At 41.6% G+C, this 14,294-nt stretch overlaps 1 protein-coding gene across 5 annotated transcripts in view; it reads right to left on the reverse strand.

The window, feature by feature from the left end:
* Positions 1–941: 941 nt before the first annotated feature.
* Positions 942–14,294, reverse strand: part of fmnl1b (formin-like 1b) — a 53,364-nt gene continuing 40,011 nt past the window's right edge. For 2 of the 5 annotated variants that reach the window (XM_088622671.1, XM_088622667.1), the window contains 15 exons: positions 13,844–13,993; positions 12,191–12,292; positions 11,190–11,403; positions 10,601–10,936; positions 9,597–9,721; positions 8,835–9,037; positions 8,116–8,350; positions 7,853–7,921; positions 7,131–7,211; positions 6,797–6,926; positions 6,264–6,427; positions 5,357–5,458; positions 5,138–5,242; positions 4,656–4,770; positions 942–2,622 (listed from right to left, as the gene is read on the reverse strand). In XM_088622671.1, the coding sequence (XP_088478797.1) occupies positions 2,519–2,622; positions 4,656–4,770; positions 5,138–5,242; positions 5,357–5,458; positions 6,264–6,427; positions 6,797–6,926; positions 7,131–7,211; positions 7,853–7,921; positions 8,116–8,350; positions 8,835–9,037; positions 9,597–9,721; positions 10,601–10,936; positions 11,190–11,403; positions 12,191–12,292; positions 13,844–13,993 (2,235 nt within the window). In that variant the 3' untranslated portion in view covers positions 942–2,518. Of the gene's footprint in view, positions 2,623–2,648; positions 3,780–4,655; positions 4,771–5,137; positions 5,243–5,356; positions 5,459–6,263; positions 6,428–6,796; positions 6,927–7,130; positions 7,212–7,852; positions 7,922–8,115; positions 8,351–8,834; positions 9,038–9,596; positions 9,722–10,600; positions 10,937–11,189; positions 11,404–12,190; positions 12,293–13,843; positions 13,994–14,294 lie in introns of those variants that run through there. The other 3 variants (XM_088622668.1, XM_088622670.1, XM_088622669.1) reach the window with 3 other exon arrangements.

The following is a 14,294-nucleotide window of genomic DNA, read 5'->3' on the forward strand; positions in this document are numbered from 1 at the left end:
CTTTCCCACATGTGGAATTTCAGTCCCTCTGAGTGCTAATTAATCCAACCAGGTGTGCCCCATTGTACAGGTTTTTCCAATTAATAAAGGTCTTCCACAAAGCAAACAAATCTGATGTGTCCTGTTGAACACCTAACCTGCTGTTTTATTATGGCATCGATCTCACTCTAATGCCTTTATCAAAGTACTATCAGAAAATGCTCTGCCAATATTTCTCCTTGGGTTTGTGGAAGGCTGTTTTGCTTTATTGCACAGAAAAGACCTGCTGTATTTGAATGGCTGACTTTGTCAAGTCTTCCAGTGATGTGTAGGAAAGTGGCTTATAAAGAACTCTCCCAGTATAATGAAACTCAGCTCCAAGCCTGGACTCACTCAATCCCTGCTGTTTTGAGATACAGGGCAAGACTGGCAATAATGATGCAGGCATGGTTTCGAGAATAAATGTGGTAACAATGATCCCTAACCTCATCCCAAACCCTCAACCTAGCTCATTCTCTGTAGTATAAAATCCTATTATGTTCCTCGTTTTTGGTTTCTTTATACGAAAATGTAAATGTTACACTCAAAACAATGGGAATTTTTTGAGCCTTGTTCCAAACCACTCTTCTAACTACATACTGTATAAAGAACACTTTGAAAAACGTGTTGTGTTACCTTAAAATGCTTTTTTTTATATTTACAGACTAGCAGTTTCAAGACAGTAAACCATCAACATTATGTCTTGCTGCGTCTGGAGTCATTAGTGAGGGAAGAGAACTTCCATTTTACTCTCTTTCATGGTTGCCGGAGTTCTGCTCACATTTCCTCCAAACAAGTACCTCCATGCCATCTTTATCAGTTCATGACAAACAGCAGCCGCCAAAGCAACACCACAGGCCCCTTCCTGGTTGTGTGGTTCAAATGTTAGTTATGTAATTGAAAAAGATGTATATCAGACAATATTGTGGTATAAAATTATTTTTATTAGTCCAAAACTCTTTAAAGAAAGAAAAGTACAAAAAAAATAACAAAGATAGCTTTTAAAAAATGCCTGGGGTAACTCTTGCTTGATTTAAAAAAGCATTAATTGTACAAATGATGTTCTAGCACCTGGACAAAGAAGCTCTGCCTGTGCAATCTTGTGTCTCAGAACAGCCCAGGCAAACCAGCGATCACAGAATTGACGGCAGCCAGTTACAGTTTTCAAGCCAGGTACATTTCCCATTTCTAAGTAAAATACAATACAGCCTGTACATGTAAGAAGTCTTCCACTTGTTCATTTATTATTTACCATTCAGAAATGAAACTTCAGTGATGAGATGTGCTGTGGTTATTATGAGTAGCTAATTCTCATGAAATACTGGAAAATATTGAAAAATATTTTTAAATACAGTTGTCAAAGGCGTTTATATTACAATCTATAGAGTATGCTTAAAGGGAGCAAGCTTAGTGCTGCTATGTCTTACAAGGATAAAACAGACAGCCCAAATGTTTCAAAGCTCTATGGACAGGTGTTGTAGGTGTCATTAATCTCTAACCTGCTGAACGAAGATGGTAATGCTAATCAATTAGTTATATAGTAAACCTGATAAGAATCAGTATCTGAAAGAGAAACCAGAGACACTGTAGTCATCCAGGTTAGGATTTCAGACACCTGCCCTCTACAGTTAAAGTTTGCTGTCCAGAAATGAGAAATACAGGCTAAACATTTTCAAGAAATATCTTATGGACTGATCTTCTTTTTCTTAAACACAGAGTTACAGTTAGCTTTTGTTTCCCTCTTCAGTTGCATAAGAGAATTTATAAATATATATGTCTGTTTCAAGTGTCAGCTGAAAATGTATGACTTCCAGTTGGATATTTTTACTTGAAGTGTTTTGAGGACCGTTCCTGTTTTACGGATCTATGTATATTTGTACTGTGTTGGATACTTTGTAGGCCAAGACTCTCTTAAAGTTATTTTTAAGAGTAGGCAAGACCAGATATCCTTGGCTTATCAAAATAATTTACCTTTATTTTAATGTATTTAGTGATTTCATTGCGAAGACCGCAGATTAATTTCAAACCCAAAAGTTCAAAAGTTATTTTTGCAAGAAATGTACGTCATTGTGTGTCTTAAAAGAGTAAATATTATGTTTATCCACATTGGGTTTAATAAGGTGTACCTGTATATATTATATACCTATCTGCATTGGGCATTTTATTAAATAACTTTGATATCTTGAGGTAGCCTTGGTCTAACCAAGTTGCTTCCCATGATCAGCCTCACATTTAAAATTACATCTTTGGTACTGTAATGGGAAATTAGAGTCACTCTGTGCTCAAAATACAGCGCATTTTTAAATAGGAATCTTCGGAGTTGTCAATGTTTTCCAGGTCTGATCACAATCAGCTCCATTGGAAATAGAAGCCAGTTCAAGAACCAGACTGGGAACTCTGATAAAAGCACTTCCCTCGTGGAAGAACAGGTCAGATAGGCAATGCCTGTAACTGGTCATTGGCATACAGAGGCTGCAGGTGGCTGTGCACTGGGTCCAGGTCACAGGGAGATGTCCGAGGAGACCTGGAGCTGTTGTCCATTGGTTCGCTTCTTGGCGCTGCGCCGGCCTCCGTCTGTTCTTCTGTACGGCTGGTTCCTCAGGTCTGGAGAGAGGAGGGACACAGAATCACTCAGGTGAGTGGACACAAGCAGGAGAATGCTGGTTCTTGGGCAGAGGTGAAATAAGGCCTGGTTTAAAATCCTGATTTTCAGAACCCCATTTTTTGTGTTGCATACAAACTCTTGATTGTTCAGGCTAATGAAGCCTTCATGTGAAATATTTGCTCAACTGGTATCTGTGTTCAGTCATTGTTTTTTTTAAGACATACCTCGCTGATAAGACTATTTATCAAACAGAACTGTTTAGTCTGTGTGTTCTCAACTGGCTCATAAATTGTTACTGCCTTACAATTATCTAAGCAATGCTTGTTACAAATTAATGCTATATAGTCAATATAAGTCTGAATTATGCTGTATCAAAGACACATGGAATAAGCAGTCTGAAAACTAGCACTTCATACAGGGTTAAAGCTATTTTGTTACGCTGGTTACCATTTCTGAATGCTGAAAATATGTTTATTGCACAAAAAGGTTTAATCAACAGTAGTTCAATTAGTCTAAATAATTAGAAGCTCAGTAGAAATGACAAATTAGAAGACACTAGGTCAGGGAGCAGGATTGAGAGATGCCGACAAAATACTAAACAAGGATGCAGATTAGTTCTGATAGCAATTAACACTGATGATTGAGGGCCCAGCTGGTACACAAACCAGCAGATACAGAGTTCCTCCAGGACCATGACTAAGAGCCACGTTTCCAGAATTAATTTAAATAGACTGGCTTAACTGGTGAAGGTCTCTGCTTGTGGAACAGAGGCTAATGGTGAGAATCTTGGCCACCTCCTAAGCCATCCTTGACTAGAATCCCCTAAAGGTCAGCACAATAGTGACCATGTGTTGCCAGGTTTGGGATGATTTGAAGTTACCTGGGAGGAGGGCTTTCCTTTGCTGTGTAACCACAAATACCAAAATTTAAGCTGGCATGGTTATCAGTGGGAGCTGTGCGGATCCCTCCAGTAAACACCTGTAAAACTGAGGTTACTGTCCCCTCCCCAGACACAATCCCACAATCCCGGTTACCTACAGAGTAGGAGCGGGACAGAGCTGGGCCTACGGAGGGCTCTCGTCGCTGAAGCCGGAATCACACAGCAGACGAGACGCACGTTTGCCAGAGCGAGCCGTAAAGGGCACCGTCTTTAGAGCTGGGGCCCGGAATGGAAGAGGAAATGGGGGATCGGGAGGGAGAGTTGGGGTGTGGGGGATATGTGGAAAAGGGAGTGAAAGTGGCAGATGGAGCACGTCAGGGAGGGAGGTCAGTGTGAGACAGGGAAAAGAGAATGGATTGTAAGCGATATGGGAAGAGGATAAAGAGGCAGGGGGACATGGGGGAGGGCCAGATGCCAGGAGAAAGAGATGGAGAAGAAGGAGAATGTGGAGAAGATAAAGGAAGAATAACCAGAGGACAGTTCAATAGGAAGGAGAAAGAGTGTGAGTAGAATACAGAAATCAATTGCAATCCAAAACAGACAAGGAGAACAGGAGATTGTCAATGGAAAATGAGAGGAAAACATGATGTGATCCAAGAAGGAGGAGAGATCAGGCAGGATACAATGTTGAGTGAGAGGGGCAGGTTTTTGGATTCAGAGAAAGAGAGAAAAAAGACACCAGTGAAAAGAAAGATTATGTGCAAAGGTAGATTACAGATAGCTTTTATTCTGAAGCTGTATAAGCAAAAGCCCAACATTTCAGATGTCACAATAGGTATTATGATTTTTTTAACATATTTGCGAACACTAATTTGCTGATAAGCAAACTGTAATATTGATGAGACGGAGAGGCCATTCATTCGGTGCAGACTGGATCAAAGTCTTCCACTCAATTTCAAATTGACTAAGGGCCAGGTGGAAAGATCAGAGACCTCCAGATTACTGGAAGGAAACTGACTCTCAGGCTCGAGTGTTAAGATCACTTAATTCAGTCCCCTTGCTCAGAAAGCTTCCTGTCTTCTGATAAACTCCTGCACTGTGTATCTCATCATTGTGAGTTTTTCCCTCTCCCTAACTCTGCATGTCTCTCACCTGTGATAATGTCCTCAATGGCTCCGTCTTTGCCCTCCCTCACCAGGGGCTTCGTCTGGCGTTTCTTCAGTTCTGCAATCAGATCCATCTGGGGCAGCTTCATCATGGCAGGCTGCTGCATGTCAAAAGGGCAAAGGTCAGGAGTATCCATCTACAATATGTGTGGAGCTTGTAATGCAAATTAAAGGCATATAATGGACAATTGCTTGCTACCTGTAATGATGGGCATTAAGGAGGCCAGTATCTTGAGTCCAGCATGACTGCATCTCTAAAGTGTAAATACATTTATTCCTGTAGAGGAGTGTTTCTCTATTTGTTTTTCTCCAAATAAAGTTCAGTTGGTCTCATTTAAATGTTCCTCAAGGATGGTAAGCTGATTGATTTAAATAGGCCTCAATAACCTCCATGACTCTGATTCCAAGAATGGCAGTTGCACATTCTTTGGAGAGTGCTACATGTCCTGTGAGCGTGGGGCACTGCACCTTCTGTCCAGCCTGTTCGGTCTTGGTGGGAGTTGCGGGTTTCTCTCCACCTTCACTGGCCAAAGCCTCCTGCTTCTTCCGCTGTTCATTTTCCTGGTCTGCTTGCTAAGGGGGCGAAAGGACACACCAGCCTTGTGTGTCATCAACCTTTCTCTCATCTTGCAAATGAAGCTTTTCATGGCTGGCGGCTGTCAGAAGTCTCTCGTTCTGTGTACTCACCCTGTAGGCCTTGATGAATCGCACAAACATAGGGAAAAACATGGGAGGTGGTGTGGTCTTGGAATTCTCCCCAAAATACTCCACCACAGAATCATACGCCTCCTAAAGGACAGAAAGGAGACCAGCATTCAGATGGAGGAACACGAAGACACTTCTTGTTACAGACTGGCTCAACCTCAGCAGTGCTGAGATGTGAGTGTAACACAGCACCTTCCAATACACATCTCTGATCCTGAAACAAACTTACAGTCTTTAAAGAGTGTCAACCAAGACATTTATAGGCCTCTCAGGATGTGAACAAGTGAAAGGAGAAATTACAGGGGCATTACTCAAATTATTGAAGCAACATTAAATAAACTTTAAACTTTGTTTAACTCAATGTTTCATCGGATTCAGGATCCTTGCTGTTTAATTTGTGCTCCTTTTTCATTATCAATCCGAGCAAGTTTTCTTTCTAATGTTTTATACTTTAAGAACTTCACAGTGTAGGCTGGTGTAGATAAAGTCATATGTTTGTGATTTTAATCATAAGTTAAATCAAATTCTTTGGATACGTAGCTATATGTCAAGCTACAGAAATGGATCAAATACTCTGGCTACTCATAATATCAGGAACCGTTACAGAATAATCATGTGGAGAATGTTAAAAATACTATTTCAATTGAGAATAATACAGTTAAATTACAAAAATATAGTTAACATTACTTTAACTTCAAGCACCTTCGTCGGCACATCTGATCAAAATCAGTTTACATGTATCAAGCAGGTTGTTGTCAAGACACATACTTGTACTAGCCTCGAGACCCGATTAAGCCTGAAATGGTTTGAATGGTCCTGAAGTAGGAGTCTGATCTCCAGTCTGAAGTAGGGGCATGATTTCTAGTGCAGATGCCAGAGGGAGGCTAACCTGAGCGGTCCTGCCATCAGCCTGCAGGCCGTCCAGCACGTCGTTGTTGTTCTTCAAGAACTCCTTCAGGACTGCATTGTCATCTTGCACCATGAACTCCTTCCGGGTCACCTCCATGCCCTTCTGGAGAGTGCGCAGGTCCTGCAGGATGCTGTCCAAAGACACTGATGCAGAGAGGCAGCGAGGAAAAAAAATAGAGTTCGATTTTTAGTTGATACGTTTAGTTTACTCTGCCCTTCCTAAAGTGAGCAGGGAATGACAGCTGTTGCTGCAGAGTTACTTCCAGTAGAATCACGGGTGTCTTAGGAAGGAGCACATGGAGGTCTCACAACATGGGCAAGGTAACACCTGGTGAGTTAGGAGTAGAACTCGAGAGCACAAGGGCTTTATGCTTAACTGAATTACCCAACTTCCCTTAATAGTTTCCTTTCCTGGATATATTTAACTTTCCACATTGTGGAGTCCAGTTACATTACGTTTTAAAAACCACCTGGTAAACTCTTTTCAATGCTTGTCCAATGAATTTTTGTTACCTGCCGCTGCCTTGTCCACAAAACGGAGCTCTGTGTGGAAAGAGCTGAGATCAGGGTATTTCTCCTGGATGATACCAACGATGTAGTGCAGCAGAGTCTGCTTGCGGTCAGTGGATTTGGTGTCCAGCAGCTGAGGGGGGATTAGATTGCCAGGATTAGAACAGAGAAAAGAAGAGTCCCCAATGCATTTCAGAAAGAGCTGCAACAGCCCTAAAATAATAAAAAATGGGCAACTAGATCTCTTTAGGTTTTTATGTCAATCAGGGGTTTAGTATTATAGCCAAACATTCTCAACTCCTCTCATACCACTCAGGTCTGTCTGGGCTGCACTCACCATATCCAGGCTCTGGAGCCGAAAGCCATATGCTGCCCCTTTCTTGCTGCTGTTCATGTAGTTACCAAATGCCAGGATGATCTGTGAAGACACAGCAGGTAAACGCAGAGGAAGGCATGATAATGCAATGAGTAGACTTTGAAATCTGACCCTGTACTGTCTCCTTCACATCAGAAGGCAGCAATAGTGGGTGGTGGCTTTCAGCTGCTGCTCATGTCTCTCCTCTGTACAAATTCTCCATACTTAACCCTGGTTTCAGGCAGCTCACTGAAAATTTCAGTGCTTATTTAAAGCACACAAAATGACTTCAAAATACTAAACATATAGAGAAATTTATTAAATATAGTTTCACATAATGTTTTTGTACTAAACTGGCAATTGAAATCTCTGAGTCACAAACTCTCTTAGTTTCTGGTGGTTAGTTGTATGAAATACTATACTTAAATACTAGGACTTTTCTGGGCCAAATCCTATTACTTTTTATAGGTCTTTAATAGTGTTTAATGTATTCCTTACTTAATAAACACACCAACTCATGCATTTATTTGGCATTTTTCTAGTACCTTAGTGTTAAAAGGATCCTGAAACAATTTTGTGTGGGTATACTGAAAGTGTTTTATGTTTTTCATATGTTTCTTAATTTAGGGAAAAGTATTTTCCTCATTCAAACCTCCCTCCACAGCACAAAATCATCAAGTCAGTCAAAAAAAAAAACCTCTTACCTCCAAAATCTTTTTCAGTTTGGTTGAAGATTTAATGGACATAGATGCAGCTATAATGGCGTTTAATTGCTGAAGATATAAGAGAAATAATAATTGTTTAGACACTTACAAGTGCAGAAACCAACTTCCCAACTGAAAATGTAATTAAATTGGTCATGTGTATTGTCACGTAATTTGTCATTTATAATGTGTTATTTGATCTTATCAATGAAGTTTGCATTCATACTGCGCCTGACCGCGCCTGGGACAGCCCTGAGACTCACCGGCTTGAGCAGCTGCACGGTGTCGGGGAAGTTGCCCATGAAGGTGAGGGTGCTGAGGCGCTCGGCCAGGCGTGGGATCTTGCTGAAGCGCATCATGAAGCGGTCCTCCTCCGACAGCTCGTCCAGAGGCTTTCCGTCCTTCTCGTAGTTGCGGATCACTTTCAGCTCGTAATCCGTGGGGATGAAGCGTTCCAGCAGCTCCAGGAAGTCCAGGCTCAGGGACTGTAGGTCGTACCTGAGCGATGGATTAACAGACCACCATTACAGGCTGCCACACATAAGCAACTTTTAATTATTTTATTGGCTAGACAAAGCCATTTTAGAGAAGCTGATCTTCTATAAAATCAGTTTGATTTCCAGGTATTTATTATATCAAACATGTTCACCGCCAGTAGTACCTCAAGACACATGGATGCTGCACAACAAACTGATATCTTATGACACAGTTCAACGTGGTGGTATTAGCTGAACAACTTGTTTTGCTATAAAGAATTGCCCCGAAGGTAGGTGGGCCATGAAACATGAGCCAGAAAATACAATCACATGTGCTCCCTATGAGAGAACAAAAAGATCTGTCATGAAGAATAACTGATAGAGAATCAGGAACTGTAGATGCCATTGTCACAGGAGTGGCGCATACATTCTTCCATATAGTACACGTCGTGCAGTGTAATGCACATTAGCAGCATAGTGTTAAGCAAGTAGTGTGGTGACCGTACGTCTCTATAGCAGTGCAGATATCTGGGGCACTCATCCCTCCCTTGCGCAGGGTGATGGCCAGGTTCTTGGCTCTGTTGGACTCAATGAGGGACACTTTGCTGGGAGCCTTTTGGACCACCTTCATTTTTAGGGTACCCAGATCAACAGGTGGGCCCTGAGCCTTGGTCTTGAACTGTTCCTCAAATATTTCCATGTTCAGATCCTAGTGGGAGAGATAGGAATGGCAGGGACATTAACACAAACACTGCACTGGCTCAGCACACCATACAGAGGCAGGTAATGACTTGCTGAGAGGATCATGGAGTAAGAACAGAGACAAAAGAAAGTGGAAGAAAGCAGACCTGTTGCAGTCCCGGATGGCATGCCACAATATCTTTGGGTTTTCATTGCAGCTGAGCTCTTAACTATGCAATTCAGCCAGATTGAAAGATATCTTTGACCACTTGCCTTTTAAAAAATGCAAACCAAGTGACAAATTTTCATGGTACAAAACAAAAGGGACGTCGCCAAACAAACAACAGCCATCATGTCCTTGGTTTGTAGCTTCTGACTGTTGAGAATCTTAATTTTGATACAATCTAGGCTTATTCTTGGAATCAATTTGGACCAATCGGGGGACCTTTCTCAAGTGTATGGGGTGCTACTGATTTTAAGCGAGGCAGCGGCCTCCCGGTGAGTTACTGAGACAGAGAAAATAATATTTTTATACAGCGAAGTGAAACACGGCAATTTGAAAACAAAAAAACAAATGATTAATTTACCCCTAAAACATGCTCATCGTCGATCTCATTGAAAACAGTGCCAGAGACTTGATTGGGTTTGAGAGCCACCCAGTTAAGCAGTGGCATACGGAACTTAGTCTTGATGGGCTTCTTGGCTTTGCATCCTGTATTAAGGAGAGAAGTAATTAACATTGAAACAACGGGGTGGGCCCCATTTCTTCTAAAAACAAGTCAACAGTGGAGACAACTGGAAAGCAATCCCTGACAGAGACAATAACACAGGGACCACAGAGCTACAGAATTAACAGTAATAAGATGGGCTGGAGTTCGATAGTGTTTGACAACTCATTGAAGAGGACAATTCCAAGGAATTCAGAATTGATTTATTTTAAGTGCATTGTAGGACTTATCTTGGGTCTACCCAAGGGTCTACAAGAGGTCTACCTTGTGTCTGAACTGCTGATCTGAGAACACAAGACTCAAGTGGTTGGGATCTTTGTCTATCAAAGGTAACCCCCCTAGGAATGCTGGTGTTTACTTATAGAGCAAGCTGATCGCCTTCAGCATGTGAACAGTCCTCTCTACCTAAGGGTCCTGTGAAGAGATAGTCTCAGAATACTGAACTCTGCTCCACATACAGAACACTGTCCTCTGCAGATGGTGTGACATTAACTACATTGTGGAACAAGCTTAGAAACTGCAACTTACTAAACAGCACAATCTCTATCTTTAAGCCTTGTGTAGTGATTTGGGCTTTTCTCTCTCCTTTCATCATGGATAATCATGCAAATGCCTGACTTTCCAGACACACATTTTCTACACAAGTTTCTACAGTGGTAAAACTGTAAATATTTTAATGCAAAGGGAATGGACATATTTACCTATCAAACAGTAACCAAACAATATGATAGATCAAGTAGTTTGCAAAAATTGATATTCATGGACATCACTGTGTCAGAGAATGCAGAAAGCTGAATGACAGTTGATTGCAGTTTTAATGTCCTAAGGTCCATACTGCACATCTGATATCTGAATCAGTTTACCTTGAGAAGAACTGTCAGCAGGAAGACCTCCTGGAGGTGGAGGAGGGGGTGGAACTAGCCCATTGGCTCCACCTGGAGGAGGGGGAGGAGGAGGGGGTAGGGCACCTGAGCCAGACAGTGGAGGGGGAGGGGGAGGGGGAGGGGGAGGGGCTTGTCCAGATGGTTGATCCATGCCAGGCAGTGGAGGGGGCGGAGGCGGAGGCGGAGGCAGGATCAATGTGGTAGCTGGGGGTGTGTCTGAGGGAATTGTGGGTGGGGGAGGAGGAGGGGCAGGGGGTGTGACAGAGGGTGTCTGTGGCTTTGCCTTGTCCACTACATCTGTTTGAGCAACTGGGCCTGAATAAAACAAAACAAACCACAACATGATTGAAATATTTCACAGTCATGCATCTATTTCTTGACTATACAGTATATCAAAAAGAAATCTATAATGTAATGACTGAATTTTGAGGAGACCTTTTTGGAGACTGCAAGAGACAATGAATACAAATTTTTAATTTCAGCTGCTGTGTAATGGCCTAAATTAGACAGACCCACAGTAAATCCAGTCAAGAACTGCAAGCGATAGGCTCATCAGAGGGATTCTGACCTGTTTGCGGTGTGGGGGCCATCTCAATTATGGTGATGGGGATGACCTGGATGTCCAAGGAGCCAGTACTGGATCGGGCCACCCGGATCAATCCCTTGTCCTGCAGCTCCTGCACTTTGATTTCCAGCTCGGAGGTGGCCTGAGCAGTACGTTCCCTGTCCTGCTCCTTCTGCCTCAGCGTGCTGATCAGAGAGGAGGACTCCCGAAGACTCTCCTGACCCACACAGCACCGACAGCGTGCATCAGTACAGCACCAGCACACAGATACAACACAGAGAATAGCACCTAGGATGCCTTTCTACTAATGATAATTCTCATATGTATAGCCCATTTCAACCCAAAGTTCCTCAAAGAGCTTAACAGGTTGGAGGAGACATACATTAGGACAGAACTAAATAGTTTAATAAATGTGGCGTCTTGTTTATTTGGTGGTATCTTATTCATCTAAGAATAACATTCAGCTGTTTTTTGTGTTATTTCATGAAGATGACTTCAACAGCCGCTTGATCCTCACAAGATACCTACAAGTCCTTGAGTAATGATCCTCCAGTTCAGTCCTACATTTTCCAGCTCATATTATCTATTTATGTCCTCAAGTCATGGTTTTATCACTGACTTTTTAAAATGATGATTTTTAAGCATCTGAATCCAATCTCCTCTGTGCTTGACTGATATTCATTTATTTTACAAAATGCAGACAAATAATGATGCTGACAATGGTAATTAGCCATTATTAGCTCCAAACTCATTTTCCAATTCATGGAGATGTAGAAGTGAAAATACGCTTCATGTGTGTAGCTGGTGCTGAGTCCCTACAGAACAGAACACATTACTTTTTACATTTCATTCACAGGACCTGGTACTTGGAATTCAGTACCTTGTTCTGCGTGTCAGTGCAACAGTCAGGCCTTGAAACTGGACCTGTTCTCATTACAAAACTGGACCGCCTGGCCCTCAGCATATTACTGACTTGATGTCTGATTCTACTTGTTTCCTCTTACCTTCAGCATCTCCACTTCTTTCATTGCTTGAAGCAGCTGCTTCTGCAGCTCGGCGACCTTCTCCATCGCCTCATCCTCACTCTTCTGCATCTCAGTACTCAGCTGGGAAGGACAGAGACACATGCAGGAGGTCAGGGAATCTTTCAATCTGCACTGTCAATGTCCATCGTTTTCAACGCCGTTTTTCTGAGCTGTATAGACATCACTATGACGGAACACTTTAAAATGGAGTGTTTCTATGAAGCTGCTCATTTAAACCTCGTTAAGTAAACCACACATCTAAGCACCTGGGAATTGACCACTGATATTCCACTAGATAGCAGTGTAAAGACATACCTGAATATTAAATACATTAAATATATTTTAAAAAGGCAGAGCTCACGTTTAATAATTGTCTCTGCTGCAGCTGGGTACCAGAGCATATTAGAAAGGCTCCTGAGACAGGTCCCCCTGCTGATCAAAGTATTAAAGTGATATGAAGCCAAGCTGAAACTGACCTCATTCCATTTGCAAGAGGAAATAAAAAGCTAATTAAATGTGTTTTATGAGATGAAATAGATAAACGTCCTCCTCTGACTAACATTTTTATAGATCAGGAAAGAAAAAAATAGCATCACAAGGTAAATTTTTATGTTTTTTTTATGGTTACCTCTGCACTTTCTAAAAAAAACTAAAACCTAAGTTATTTGTGGGGGCATCATTTTGAATTTCTTTCTGGGTATCAGTCAATGCACCTCAATTCTGTTTCACCTTTGACTTGAACCTAAGGTTCAAGAGACCTAAGGAGCAATGACATTTACTAAGGTTCTCATAGATATTAGAACATCATGGTGTTTGTGCATGAGAAGTGTTTGATCCTGTTCTCACCCTGTTACAGAACATAATGGCAAAGGTCCATCCACATAATGCTCAAACATACTATCCTATATTGTGTTTGTTTTTATTTATACTTATATATTTTACATGTTGGTCAAAACAGATCTTGAAAAAAACAAGATTATGCCTAGTGTTTAATTTTATCCTTCCAAACTATAGAACAACTACACTTCCTGTAGTTCAAAATCCTTTACTGTCAGATATTGTAAGTAAGTATAATGCTTGTTTTCTAACATTTATTTTCTGCATTCCCTGTTATGAAATGAAAAATATTTCAAACTAGTGTTATGGAGCTATGAACCTAAGTATTGGCACCTTGTATCTGAAACAAGGATTGGTGTGTTAATAGTTTAAATATAGTTTACTCAACAATAATGTCCATCTCAGTTTTATTGATTCCTCTTAGTCCTAGCAAGTGGTAGTAAGGGTATCTACAACAATCAATCAACCATCCAACCAAGCGATCAATCAATCTGAGGTCCAGGGTGCCAGTGTTTACCTGGAACTGTGTGTGTCTGTCTGTGGCAGTACTGTATGTGCTGGTGTAAATCAATGTGCAGGTTAGTGTGGGAGTGTCACTGAATATCGCTGCCTCTGTGCTGAGGTTTCATACCACTTTCATGTTTGTTTTGTGAGCGAGCGCTCCTGCACGGACTATCAGTATGAATTGTGTAGGTACTGATCTGTTGGTGGAAGTGAGACAGGGAAACAGATTCTGTCTTTTTGCTGTGTGGGTGTGTAGGTGAGAAATTATGTATCAGTCAGCATGTCTGTTACCTTTGCATTGAACTCCTGCAGTTCCTCCATGTGTTCCAACAGCGCATTCTTGGTCTCTGCGTCCTCCAGCAGGGCCCCGACGTCAAACACATTGTCCAGGTAGGCCTGGATCTGCACCAGGAGCTTGTCACTCTCTGTGTGTTTCAACTTCTGTTAGGGGAGAGAGAGAAGGAAACACAGGGCTCAGACCTGCTGTGGTGGACAAACCTTTCAAAATTATACAAAGCACACGGAGGACATTGTGTCTGACTTCATGTTGCATTTTGTTTGAAAGGTTGTTCCTGCAACAAAAAGAATTTGACAAGAGATGATTGGACTGATTCCTGCTTTCTGCTTTTTAATTTAGTTTGGTAACTATTTTGAAAACCACTTGTGAAAGTGATAAAGCTCACAAGCTGGAATGGTCTTGTTAAGACCCACTTTGGCTAATTTAACGCCAAAATAAACAAAA

This window comes from Lepisosteus platostomus, chromosome 28 (genome assembly GCF_059453375.1).
Source record: "Lepisosteus platostomus isolate fLepPlt1 chromosome 28, fLepPlt1.hap1, whole genome shotgun sequence".
NCBI lineage: Eukaryota > Metazoa > Chordata > Actinopteri > Semionotiformes > Lepisosteidae > Lepisosteus > Lepisosteus platostomus.